Raw genomic sequence first — 13,565 nt, 5'->3', positions numbered from 1 at the left:
CTACCTTTCATCTACCTTGGCTGCTGCCTGTGGATAAATGTTTAGAAATTTTTCCATCTGTTCTGTGTGTTCCCACAGTTGTCACTGTAGTTATATGCCTGTTAATTTAATTACAGGAATCTTTGATAGAGTATTCTTATTTTTCTGCTGATAGGTTTGGTGATTTATTTGGGGGACGTGCTGCCCTGTCGCTGGCATACTTCTCCTCAGGGTTTGCCTACCTTCTGATGGGCCTTTCAACAAGTGTGCCGCTACTTTTTCTTTCCAGACTGCCCACAGTCTTCATGCATGGGATGCAAGGTACAGTACTGAATGGTAATTTTTCTCTTCTTTCCTTTTTTGACTTGTTACTTCTGTGTCTGATTTTAAAATGCATTATTTCCTTTTAAACTCTCCCAGCTGCTCAGATGATTGTGACTGATCTGTCTTCAGAGTCAGAACGGGCAGGTGCCTTGGGGAAACTTGGTCTCTCATATGGTATAGGGATGATCATTGGCTCTACAACTGGTGGTTTGCTGGTCTCTAATTATGGGTAAGTACCAAAGGGTGTGCCTGTATTTGCAACAGACCTCGGTGCAGCAATCAAAACAGTCTCTCTAAATTCTCTCATCATTCAGGTCCTTGTTCAACTCTTAGAAGCTCTGTATGCAGTAGTCACATACCAAATCAGTTGGGCTCAGTTGTAATCTTCCTCAAGCTGGCTGAAATGCTGATGTCAGGCTCATTCCTTAATGAAAGTCAGAATTGTGGGGGGGAGAAAGAAAAACATTGGAATGTATGGAATTTATAACTTTATTTTCAAAATCCAATGGTATAGCACTAACTTACTGAAGCATTGATTTTAATTTGTTATTTGTGTGTGAAATCTCTTCCAAATCAATTTTATATGAGCATCTTTTTTCTTCCTCTACTGAAGACATTGATTTCTTGATAGAGTATATTTCTATGATTCCTTAGTCCCAAATTGTGTGTGCACTTAAATGATGTATTCAGCAAGTTATTCAGAGTGAAATGACAGCAGGAAGAGGATAATGTCCAGAACCACCCTGCCTGATGTCCATTTCTGCAGTTTTCAGCAGTGTGCAAGGGTGACTCACCTGTGTGACAAACTCAACAAGAATTCTTGGCACATTGCTCATCAGAACTGCATTGATTCAGTTTGTGCCGTGTGCTCACACAAAGATACTTTCCGTTGAAGTTCAGCTGGAGGAAAGCATGGCCTTCTCTCATCGTGTAACCCATTTGCAAGTCCAGCATTCAGTTTATAAAATTGAACTCAGGTTAACAAATGTATAGCTCCTTTAAGTTAAATTGATTTCTTAATGGATCAGACTTTAGACTCAACTGAGAGGTTTTTGCACTTAAAGCAATTCTAATTTGTGTTCACCTGACAGTAGCTTCTAAAGTGTCCATATGTTTTAATATGTTTATTGGAATGAGCTGGCAATGATCTTTAAAATAATCTATCAAAAGTGACTTGAGAGTTTGATGTGCGAAATTAAAATGTTAACTTAGTCAACCTCCATAACTGACCTAAACACATTAGATTTAATTTCTCACTCAAAATGTAGATTGTGGATTCCTTGTATGACTTTGACTGCCCCTACTTCTCCTAACTGTATGAGACTGACAAAGGCATGCTCTGTATCTAGTAGAGAAAACAGTTTGTGTATGATATTGAATCCAGTTTAAGATGAAAAATGCTGCCATTGTCAAATGTGTAACAATTCACTTCGATTGCCATTTAATAATTTGCCTACTTCAGTGATATCATGTATATTCAAAGTTTGTGAGAAGATTTGTAGCTCGGGTGCTCATTGTTGTGGTTCTGTTCGCCGAGCTGGGAATTTGTGTTGCAGACATTTCGTCCCCTGTCTAGGTGACGTCGTCAGTGCTTGGGAGCCTCCTGTGAAGCGCTTCTGTGATGTTTCCTCCGACATTTATAGTTGTTTGTCTTTGCCGCTTCCGGTTGTCAGTTCCAGCTGTCCGCTGCAGTGGTCGGTATATTGGGTCCAGGTCGATGTGCTTATTGATTTGAATCAGTGGATGAGTGCCGTGCGTCTAGGAATTCCCTGGCTGTTCTCTGTTTGGCTTGACCTATAATAGTTGTGTTGTCCCAGTCGAACTCATGTTGCTTGTCATCTGCGTGTGTGGCTACTAAGGATAGCTGGTCGTGTCGTTTTGTGGCTAGTTGGTGTTCATGGATACGGATCGTTAGCTGTCTTCCTGTTTGTCCTATGTAGTGTTTTGTGCAGTCCTTGCATGGGATTTTGTACACTACATTAGTTTTGCTCATGCTAGGTATCAGGTCCTTTATTCTGGTGAGTTGTTGTCTGAGAGTGGCTGTTGGTTTGTGTGCTGTTATGAGTCCTAGTGGTCGCAGTAGTCTGGCTGTCAGTTCGGAAATGCTCTTGATGTATGGTAGTGTGGCTAGTCCTTTGGGTTGCGGCATGTCCTCATTCCGTTGTCTTTCCCTGAGGTATCTCTTGATGAAATTGCGCGGGTATCCGTTTTTGGCGAATAAATTGTATAGGTGTTCTTCCTCTTTTTGCAGTCTGGTGTACTGCAGTGTGTTGTGGCCAACACCTACCAAAAGAGGGAGTTTGACCCCACCCCACAGCTCACCAATAGGATAAACAACACACTGACGAACCTACAAAAAAACGGACAGATAATCAGGTTTGACCTACAAAGAATGAAACCTGAAAGCAACAACACCCCCAGATTCTATGGACTACTTAGAGTGCACAAACCAGACATCCCACTCAAACCAATAGTATCACTACCAGGGACATCATCACACAAACTGGCTAAAGAGCTACAGCAGAAACTGAAACACCTGATCAGCGGATCCAGACTCTATACAATCAACACAGGAATTCTTGGACATCATCAGAAATATACACATAGACAAGGAAGAAACGATGGTCTCATTCGATGTAACGGCACTGTTCACCTCTATCGACAAAACCCTAGCCAGAGAAACAATAGCCAACCTGCTGGACATATAGAACAGACAACAGGACGGTGAACCTATCAACAAAGACGGCATACTCAAACTACTGGACCAGTGCCTCACAACACACTTCACATTCAACAACCAAATATATGAACAAATCAACAGCACACCCATGGGCTCACCCATCTCTGGACTCATAGCAGAAGTGGTAATGCAAAGATTAGAACAAACAGTCTTACCGCAAATTCAACCCAAACTCTGGGTCAGATATGTGGATGACACCTTTTGTAATCATTTAAAAACACAGAAATAGAGAACACACACTGGATCATTCCATACTCTCAGGAATCTGATTCACTAGAACGGAAGAAAAGGACAACCAGCTCCCATTCCTAGACATGATAGTACAGCGAACACCGAATGGAGAATTCACCACAAAAGTATACAGGAAAGCCACACACACAGACCAAGTCCTGAACTACAAAAGCAACCACCCCAACACACAAAAGAAGTTGCATCAAGACGCTGTTCAAAAGAGCCAAACACACTGCAGTACACCAGAACTGCAAAAAGAGGAAGAAGAACACCTCTACAATGTATTCGCCAAAACGGAGACCCGCGCAATTTCATCAACAGATGCCTAAGGGAAAGACAACGGAACGAGGACATGCCACAACCCAAAGGACTAGCCACACTACCATACATCACGAGCATTTCCGAATTGACAGCCAGACTACTGCGACCACTAGGACTCATAACAGCACACAAACCAACAGCCACTCTCAGACAACAACTCACCAGATACCTAGCATGAGCAAAACTAATATAGTGTACAAAATCCCATGCAAGGACTGCACAAAACATAGGACAAGCAGGAAGACAGATAACGATCCGCATCCATGAACACCAACTAGCCACAAAATGACATGACCAGCTATCCTTAGTAGCCACACACGCAGATGACAAGCAACATGAGTTTGACTGGGACAACACTACTATTCTAGGACAAGCCAAGCAGAGAACAGCCAGGGAATTCCTAGACGCATGACACTCATCCACGGATTCAATCAATATGCACATCGACCTGGACCCAATATACCGACCACTGCAACGGACAGTTGGAACTGACAACCGGAAGAGGCAGAGACAAACCACTATAAATGCCAGAGGAAACCTCACAGAAGCACTTCACAGGAGGCTCCCAAGCACTGAGGATGTCACCTAGACAGGGGACAAAACATCTGCAACACAAATTCCCAGCTCGGCGAACAGAACCACAACATATCACGTATATCTCTGTCTAGGCCACAACACCATTCTGAACATAAAGCCAAACTATTGAACCCTTGCACTACCTCATATTTTCTGGGGTTCTTCCCTTCACTGCCTACAACTTCATAGTTTCCCAGTCCCTCTCTGCATGTTTCTGCCTCCTTTCCAAAATCCATAAACAGGATTGCCCTGGCTACATCATCATTTCACTCTGTTCCTGCCTGCCTGAACTTACTACTTTTTATTGCAGTTCCAAATATTTTTTTTTCTCCTCTTTGGTTCTTATGAACATTTTTGACTCTCTTTTGATGTCCTATGTCATTTCAATAGTTTCCAGTTTCCTAACCCTAATTGCCACCTCTTTACTATGGAAGTCCAATCCTTCTACCTTCATTCCCCACCAGGACAATCTCAAAGCTCTCTGCTTCTTCCTCACATGAAGCCCAATCAGCCCTTTACATCTCCACTCCAGATACACCTGTCTTTGTGTGAGACAGGTAGATTATTACTCCAGTCCCATTCTTTTATTTGTCCAGTACATTGATGACTGCATCAGTGTCACCCTTCACCCTCATCATGAAGTGAAAATTTGGTTTTTGTTTCCAGTTATCACATTTCTCTCACCTTCACCTGATTCATCTTTGACTCCTCTCTTCCCTTCTGTAACATTTCTTTCTCCACTTTAAAATAGGCAGTTGGCTAATGCAAAACACAGATCTATGCTGTCCCACAGCTGTCTCAACTACACTGCTTCATACCCAGCTTCTGTAAGAAGTCCATTTCACTGTACTAGATTCTCCATCTTAGTTTCTAGTCAGTTGATGCAAGCGTTCCTCTCAGCAGTTCCAAAAAATATCATCTTCCTTTTTCCTCAACTGAGAATTCCCACTCAAGGTGATTGACAGGACAGCATGGTGGCTCAGTGGTTAAGCACTGCTGCCTCACAGAGCCAGGGATCTGTGTTCGATTCCACCCTCAGGTGACTGTCTGTCTGTGAGGATTTTGCAGATTCCCCCTGTGTCTGCTTGGGTTTCCTCCCACAGTCCAAAGATGTGCGGGTTAGGTGGATTGGCCATGCTAAATTTCCTGTAGTGTTCCGCAATGTGCAGACTAGTTGGATTAGCCGTGAGAAATACAGGGTTGCAGAGATAAGATATGGGGGTGGTACTGGGTGAGGTGCTTTTTGGAGGGTTGGTGTGGACTTGGACAACCTATCTTCACACTGTAGGGATTCTATGGAAATGCCTGATCCATCTCATATACATCTATCCTCATGTCTGCCTCACCCACCCAGAACTACTATTAAGTTTCTTTTGACCTCACCTTCACCTACCAGACTAAATTCTCTATGAATTATCCTTCCATATTTCTGCCCATTCCAGCAAGATGTCAGCATTAACACATCTTTCCCTGAATTCCCTTTCAGTGTTTTGTTGAGAACATTCTCTCCATGCCACTCAGATTCTTCTCTCAGTCACACCTAACATCTTCTCCCTTCGTTACAGCACTTTTCAAGGCAAATTTAGGAGATGCGGCACCTGTCTTTACACCTCCTCCATTCTCAATTCAAGGCCTCAAACAGTACTTCCATGTTCAGCAATGATTTGCTTGTACTTATTTCAATTTGGTTTAGTGTATTTACTATTTACAGTGTGATCTCTACATTTTGAAGCTGTGCACTGACTGGGTGATCACTTTACAGAATCCCTCCGTTCAGTCTACAGGCATGACCCTGAGCTTCCAGTTGCTTGCTGTTTTATTTCCTTCACCATTTTACTATATTAACCTCTCTATTCATGGCTTGTTACAGTTTCAAGCTCAAAAAATAACACTGCATGCTTAACTTCACACACTGCAGTCTCCGGACTCAACACTGAGTTTAACAACTTTAGACCATAATCTCCGTCTTTACGTTGTTCACTGGGTATTTTTCACTTCAATTTTGCAGGGTTGGCTTTGACTTGTGTGGGGGTCCTTGATATAAGTCAGGATTAGGTATCAGAAAAGTGAAATTTATATTGAAGTAGCTTGTATTGAGGAATTTTTCCCCATAAGAATAATATAAATATAGAGGGACAGGGACTGTTTCAACTCTTATCAGGGAAATTTCTTTCATAAGAAAGAATGGAATGAGGTAGGGATAGGGGCTGTTGCTTAGGGAAATGTTGTGTTTCATACCCAGCAACTAAAATATGCCCTATATATGTACCATACCTCCTAATATCCACGTGTGCAACTGTCTCTGGTGACAAGGATCTCATGGGTTAGTGAGGTGTTAAGACTGGTTTTCCAAATTGGGTGTACCATTCCTTGATCTCCTTCAAGTCATAAAGTCACAAATTCAAGCACACAAACATTATCCACACAAGAATGTGGTAGATTTCTCTCGTCTCCTACCTCCAGAAGAGAAGAAATTGTTTCAATACGGTGTTGCTGATTTAGCAGCAGTCTTTCACAGTCTTCAGACATGTCTAAATGCCTCTGCTCATTATTACTGCAAGTTTCTTAAACCTGTTTTTGTGGCCATACTTCACCCTGGCCCTCCCATATAGTAGTAGATTGCACAGTGGCGCAAATCTACCCCTAATAATTCTGGCCTAATTGTCATACATTGGTTCTGATCCAAACTGACGGCTCTCAGCTCTGCGCAATACCTTGATTCCAGCTTGCCTGTTATACCAAAGTTCTGAATATTTTTAATAAAAACTAAATTAAAAAATACTGCAAATGCTGTAGATCAGAAACAAAACAGAAATTTCTAGAATAAGCTCAGCATGTCTGGCAGCATCTGTGGAGAGAAATCAAAGTTAATGTTTCAGATTGGAAGGGTCACTTGACAGGAAATATTATCTCTGATTTCTCTCCACAGATGCTGCCAGATGTGCTGAGTTTTTCCAGTAATTTTTGTTTTTGTTTCTAACTGTTTTTGTCACTTTGTACCCAGCATGCTTTGATCAGTCAGCACTGAGTATCAAGGTATTGATTCTTTGATACAGGGGTCAGCAATATACTGTACATTGCAAATAATAAGTTGTACTGTATGTCATGATACAATGACGTGTGGGGAAATTTTGTTTAGTTCCTCAAAACATCAGCAGTGTGAGTGCAAAGCAATGTAAATCACAATACTGTGTATCTTACACCTTTCTTTACCTCCATCATGTTACTTTCATATGGTTTTTGAGCAGCCATTCATGCCTCATTTGGACTCAAACTTCTTTTCTATATCTATGATCGCTCTCTTTGTTCCATCATTTTTTTTTGTTATTTAAACTCACCTGTCCTTCAATCTATCATAGATCTTTTCCTTTGTTCATCCTGCTTCCTTCTCCCTTCCACTGTCTTAAACCCTAAAGCTTCTGACTTTCTTCAGTTCTGATGAAAGGTTATCAACCTGAAATGTTAACTCTCTTTCTGTCCACAATGCTACTGAAGTTGCTGAGTTTTCTCAGCATTTGTTTTATTACCTTGATAGTTATCCTCATTTTCTTTCTATTACTTGTGCATTTTTGTCTGTGCTGATAGAGAGATATCTGTGATAACCATTTGTGTTTTAAAGGATTTTCCTTTAAGTACTGTACATGTATTTGATGATGGTGAACCTGTCAACGCTTTTAAAAAAGATGATGAGAAACAACAATGTAGCCACTATCATTTCTTTGCAATCCGCGTATGTAACAGAAGGGGGCAACAAAGTGCTGGCAATAGATCTCAGAAGTTAGGTTGGGCTCTGGATTGGCTTTTTTGTGTATTGAGTTGATGTACTCTGGGAGAGACAAGACAGACTAAGTTTGATTTCCCTGTCATTATTCTGGCTATAGTTAGGCTTTAAAATGTATCTGTGGTACATTATATGAGTAGAAAGATTTGTGGATCATGGTTTCATTCTTATAGGTGTTTTCTTGTATCATGCTATATTCTGTAAAGCAGAAGACTGCAAATATCTTAGTTTGAGATGATCAAAGTAAGACTTGCATTTATATTGCACCCTTCCTGTTCAATGCATGCTGATTGAAACCTTAGTGCAGATGTAGTAGGAAACAAAGAAAGCAGTTTGTCCAGAGCAAGACCTAGAAACAATAACAAAGTGACTGAAAATCTGTTTTTAATGTTGGTTCAGGAATAAATATTGAGAAAGTGCCATGAAATCTTACGTTCTCCTCAGAGTGCAGGAAGAGTTTAAATTTAAAATCTGTAAAAGAGCGCCTTGACTAATTCATAGCAGTTACTCAATGAGAAACTGGATTATCAGTTTTAACTTTTGTACTCTAGTTTCTAGAGTGAAACTTGAACCCACAACCTTTTGACTCAGATATGAAAGTGCTGTCCTCTACGTCATAGTTATGACCATTAAAGGAACCATCTGTATAGTGTAAATCCCACAGGAGATGTTGGTGCTTGTTTTAAATGATAACATTATAAACATCTGTCTGCTTCACGCAGGCTCTGAGGTGGGTACCAGACCAGAAACTGTCTGAGAGTTTAGACTATAATTAATGAATAGTCTTAATCTGACTGAGTCAGTGCTTGACACACTGAGCTTTCACCCATCTGCTAACTGGAAATTTTCTCTGAAGCTATTCACTTTTCCTTGGGGCAACCTCAAGCACACAATTTGCTCACTGATTCCTCATTCAATTGATTTGCGTGTCTAGATGATGAGTTTTGACAGCAGAAAGTATCAGAGTCAAGTTGAATTTTATGCCTACTCATCAGCCATTCATGCATCTTCCAGACTTATTTCTTCCTACCTGCATGTGCTGAATCTGCATGGATTGACAACTGCACCTGGGGCCTTCTGGTTTGTTTTAAGCAGGTTATCATTGAAGTATTTTGATATGCTTTACCTTAACCGATACATAAGTTGACAAAACGTTCAGAGACAGTTTAATCAAATGCCAGCCAAGTGTCCTCCAGGATATCTCTGTTGAGCTATGACATCATTGTAAAACAATTCTTGTGAACAAGCAGGTGAACACTTCTGCAATAAGAATTGTTAAAAACAATGGGGAAATAAGCAATAAGGTCTAATAAGTCTTAGGGTAAAAAATTAGGTCTGCAGATGCTGGAGATCACAGCTGAAAATGTGTTGCTGGTTAAAGCACAGCAGGTTAGGCAGCATCCAAGGAATAGGAAATTCGACGTTTCGGGCATAAGCCCTTCATCAGTCTTAATAAGTCTTAGCCTGGTTGTCTGATCTGTACTGATAGATGACAGTTGGGTCACCTCAACAAACTTGACACAATTGTTTGTGAAATGGAGAGTTCCTAATACTAATTGCTGCCCAGTAACCTCCTTATAAACTGTCAATATAGTTGTTAGGAGATTGGATTCAGCTATGAATACTAGGGGATGACTTCCATGATTTTTATTTATCCACAGTTAGTGTGACAGAGACCATGGAGAAAGCTGTGTGAATTTTTTTTTTTAAAAAAGCATCAAATTAACTTTCTTGGAAGAGACCCCAACATCCCCAGGCCATGCTTCACATGAAATATAGATTCTTGAGCAGTGTCACACCTCACTGAGCTAGCACACTGGAAGTCAAAATGCACTGTTCCTAGAACCAGGAAAGATTCCCCAATTTACTTGACTTTCAGATCTAGGTTGACAGAAAACATGGTCCTAATTTGTTAACAAATTTGTTAATAAATATGACTGTTTGTTTATAACAATTTTTTTTCATTCATGGGAGGAGGACATGGCTGGCTAGGCCAGCATTTATTGCCCATCCCTAATTGCCCACAGGGCAATTGGAGTCACATATAGGCCAGACTAGGTGAGGATAGCAGTTTCCTTCCCTGAAAGACGTTAGTGAACCAGGTGGGATTTTTTTTTCCTCGAAATTGACAATGATTTAATGGTCATTGTTTGAATTCCAGGTTTTTATTGAATTCCGATTCTATCATTTGCCATGGCAGGATTTGAACTTAGGTCCCTAGAATATTACCTGGAATAATAGTCCAGTAGTAGTAGCACTAAGCTGTTGCTTTTATGGTTCTTTAGGGAAGGAAATCCTTATCTGGTCTGTCCTACATGTGACTCCAGACCCACAGCAATGTAGTTGACTCTTAACTGCCCTCTGGGCAATTAGGTATGGACAATAAATGCCAACAATGCCCCCATCCAGAAAATAAATAAACAGAAGTGTCACCCTGCTGTTGACTAGCAACTGACTGAAACTTAATCAGATTTTTCTCAACCTAACCCTAATATTTGACTCCTGGATGAGATACTGACCATATATCCAAGCCATCACTATGTTCTTCTACATACGCCTTCCCTTATGTTACCCAATTTCCCCCATCACAGTCATTTCTTCCTGAAACCCTCAATCATGCTTTACTGCTATTTCAATGCAACTTCTAGCTGTTCTTCCATATTTATCCTTGGTAAACATGAGGTCATCCAAAATTTTGCTGGTCATATCCTTTCTTGCACTAAGCCTTGTTCACCCATTTCCCTGTGCTCCCTGCCTTATGTTGTGCCTCAATCAAGTAATGTCTTGGTTTTAAAATTCCTATTCTTTTCAAATCCCTCCTTCCTATCTCTCTAATTTCCTACAGCCCTGTAGCTCCCTGGGATTCCTGTACACATTTAATTCTGGTCCTTTGTGTTTTGCTTTTGTACAGTATACTGCCTTGGGAAATCGTAACACGCCCTCGCAGCTCACTGCACTACCATCCCCATGGCTCTCAATTTACAGGTGATGGGTGGTCAACAATATGTTATAATGTCAGTTACTTGCAAAGCCTCGAGCAAATTTTGATACTCCAATACTTAGTAAAATAGAACATGTTTCTCTTTTGTTTCCCTTAATTTTATTTCTCTCTTTTTATAATTGTATTAGAAAGTGTTGTTGGATTCTTTCCCAGTGATAATTGAGGCCAACGAATGGGGAGAATGGGTGAAATGCCCGCTTTAATTTCTTTGTTCATAATATTTGTGTATCTTTTATCCTTCACCTGAGTTTGGGGTGCGATTCCAGCCAGAGTGAGCTATGGAAGCATATATGGGTAGTGTAAGCTTCCCTATGGGCGGGGTGGGGGGAAAGAGTCTCCCATTGTATGTTGTAATTGGTTTAGTTTATTGGTTTATAGTGGATGTAGTTTTTGAAAGTTTTGTTGTTGTAGTTTTAGTGTACGTATTTTTTAGCCTCTGAGTCTCTAGTTATTTGCATTTGGTGCGTCATGAGTAGGGTTCTTCCTCTCTGGTTCAAGAGCTGTTTTAAAGGATATGGCTTAAGTGTTTTTTTAAATGGTGCACCTGGAATATTAAGGGGAATCACTTGCCAATTTAAGAGAGAAAAAAAGTACTTTTAAGTCTTAGGAAGAAAAGGTTGATATTGCTGTGTTGCAAGAAACCCACATTGATGATAAGGAGCACCTAAAGCTACAGCAGGGGTTGATTCGATCAGGTGTTCTTTTTGTCCTCTAACACTAGGAGCAAGGGAATGGCTATACTCGTTCAGAAGAATCTCACATTTAAATTATTAGATCAAATGAAGGATGATTATGGGTGTTTGTGATCTTTAAAGCTTTAATACTTGGTAAGGAGTATGGCATTCTAAATGTTTACTACCCCCGGCACACACCCTCAAATTCCTGAATGATTTGGAACACGACGTATTATCATGGGGGAGATTTTAGTCACCTCATGGATCCCACAGTGGATAGAATGCCCAAGTCCCCCAGGTATCTTTCTACAATCTGAATAATTGGTTGACTTATGCTTGGAATTGGGATTGGTGGATGTTTGGAGGTGTCTCCACTCTACGGGTAGGGACTCACCTTCTTTCTCTAATCTGCACAAGCGTTATACAAGGATTTACCTTTTCTAGCTCTCTCAGCTTTTTTTGGAATCAGTAATGTCCTGTAAAATTGGAAATATAGCCATTTCAATCATGTGACAGTATATTTGGAGGTGAAGGTTAAGGGCAATGAAATAGGCTCACGGTATTGGCGAATAGATCCTTTTATTCTGAAGGACAGTAAGCTTGTCGAGTACTTTTAGAATGAGTTTAAAGCATTCTTGACTATCAATTCAGGCACAACCAGTAACCCGTCTATACTTTGGGAGACAGCTAAGGCCTATGCAAGGGGGATAGTTATCTCTTATTTTGGCAAGTCTGAAATGACAGAAGGGAGAGCTGCAGCATTTGTTTGAGGCTCGATTGAAGCCAGCCGAGACAAGCATATATTGATAGGCCATCAGTAACTAAATTACAGCAAATCACAGCTCCCCGGGCTGCTTTGAACTCCATGCTCACTCAGATAGGTGAAGAGAGAACTCTCTTTGGTGAAACAAAGGCTATTTGAGCATGGCAATAGGCCAGGTAAATACCTGGCATATCTGGCCAGGGAAAAAGAGTGCCCCCCAATCTATTACATCAATCAGCGAGGGCACTGAGGATCTTTCTTGTAACTCCAAAAAGATTAATGCAGCATTTCAGAAATTTTGCTCTGAACTATATCTGTCGGAATGCTGTGAGGATAGGCTGGTTAAGATGGTGTCCTTTTTTTAAGAACTTAAACTTTCAAGGTGTGACTTCGGAACAGGTGTTTCTTCTCAATGCTCCCTTGACAGTGCAAGAGATACAGGAGGCAGTGAGACAACTCCAAAGTGGAAAGGCCCCTAGCCCTGATGGTCTCCTGAGTGAATTCTAGGAAGAATTTATAAAATATTGTCTGGGCCAATGCTGAACATGTACAATTATTCGTACAGTCAGGACTGCCATCCCTGAGAGAGGCCAGTATCTCTCCTATTCTCAAGCAAGGGAAGACCCTGGAGGACTGTGCCTCCTATAGGCCCATTTCACTGTTAAATTCACTTTAAAATTTAACCAAGACATTTGCTTTGATACTGGAGAAGGTATTGTATTGGAGGATCAGATGGGTTTTATAAAGGGCCGAAGGTCCTCGAATAATATTAGAAGATTGCTGCTGATACACTTGGGCCATATTTGGTCATCGGTTCAGGGCTTGGTGATCTCCCTAGACACAGAAAACATTTGACCGGCTGAAACGGCCATGTCTTCTTTTATAATTTTGAATTATTCGGTCTAGGTGATGTCTTTATTAGATGGGTGGAAGACCTATATAGCGATCCTAAGGCAGCAGTTCTCACCAATGGTGTAAGATCCAATAATTTTAGTGTTGACAGGGGCACCTGGCGAGGTTGTCACCTCTCACCGCTATTGTTTACACTGGTGATTGAGCCACTATCCGGAGGGACCCCAGTATAGTTGCCCCAGAGGTGGGATCAATGGTGCATAAGATTACATTATGCGCAGATGATGTTCTCCTCTTCTTATCAAATCCTGCAGTTTCTGTAC

The 13,565-nt window shown here is 40.9% G+C and overlaps 1 protein-coding gene across 6 annotated transcripts in view; it reads left to right on the top strand.

The window, feature by feature from the left end:
• slc22a18 (solute carrier family 22 member 18) overlaps positions 1 to 13,565 on the top strand; it is a 116,116-nt gene that overhangs the window by 34,033 nt on the left and 68,518 nt on the right. For all 6 annotated transcript variants that reach the window (XM_060838802.1, XM_060838806.1, XM_060838808.1 and 3 more), the window contains 2 exons: positions 155 to 300; positions 400 to 532. In XM_060838802.1, coding sequence (XP_060694785.1) covers positions 155 to 300; positions 400 to 532 — 279 coding nt within the window. The remainder of the gene's footprint in view (positions 1 to 154; positions 301 to 399; positions 533 to 13,565) is intronic.

Source organism: Hemiscyllium ocellatum, chromosome 18 (assembly GCF_020745735.1).
Source record: "Hemiscyllium ocellatum isolate sHemOce1 chromosome 18, sHemOce1.pat.X.cur, whole genome shotgun sequence".
Lineage (NCBI taxonomy): Eukaryota > Metazoa > Chordata > Chondrichthyes > Orectolobiformes > Hemiscylliidae > Hemiscyllium > Hemiscyllium ocellatum.
This window is presented reverse-complemented; position numbering and strand designations above follow the sequence as displayed.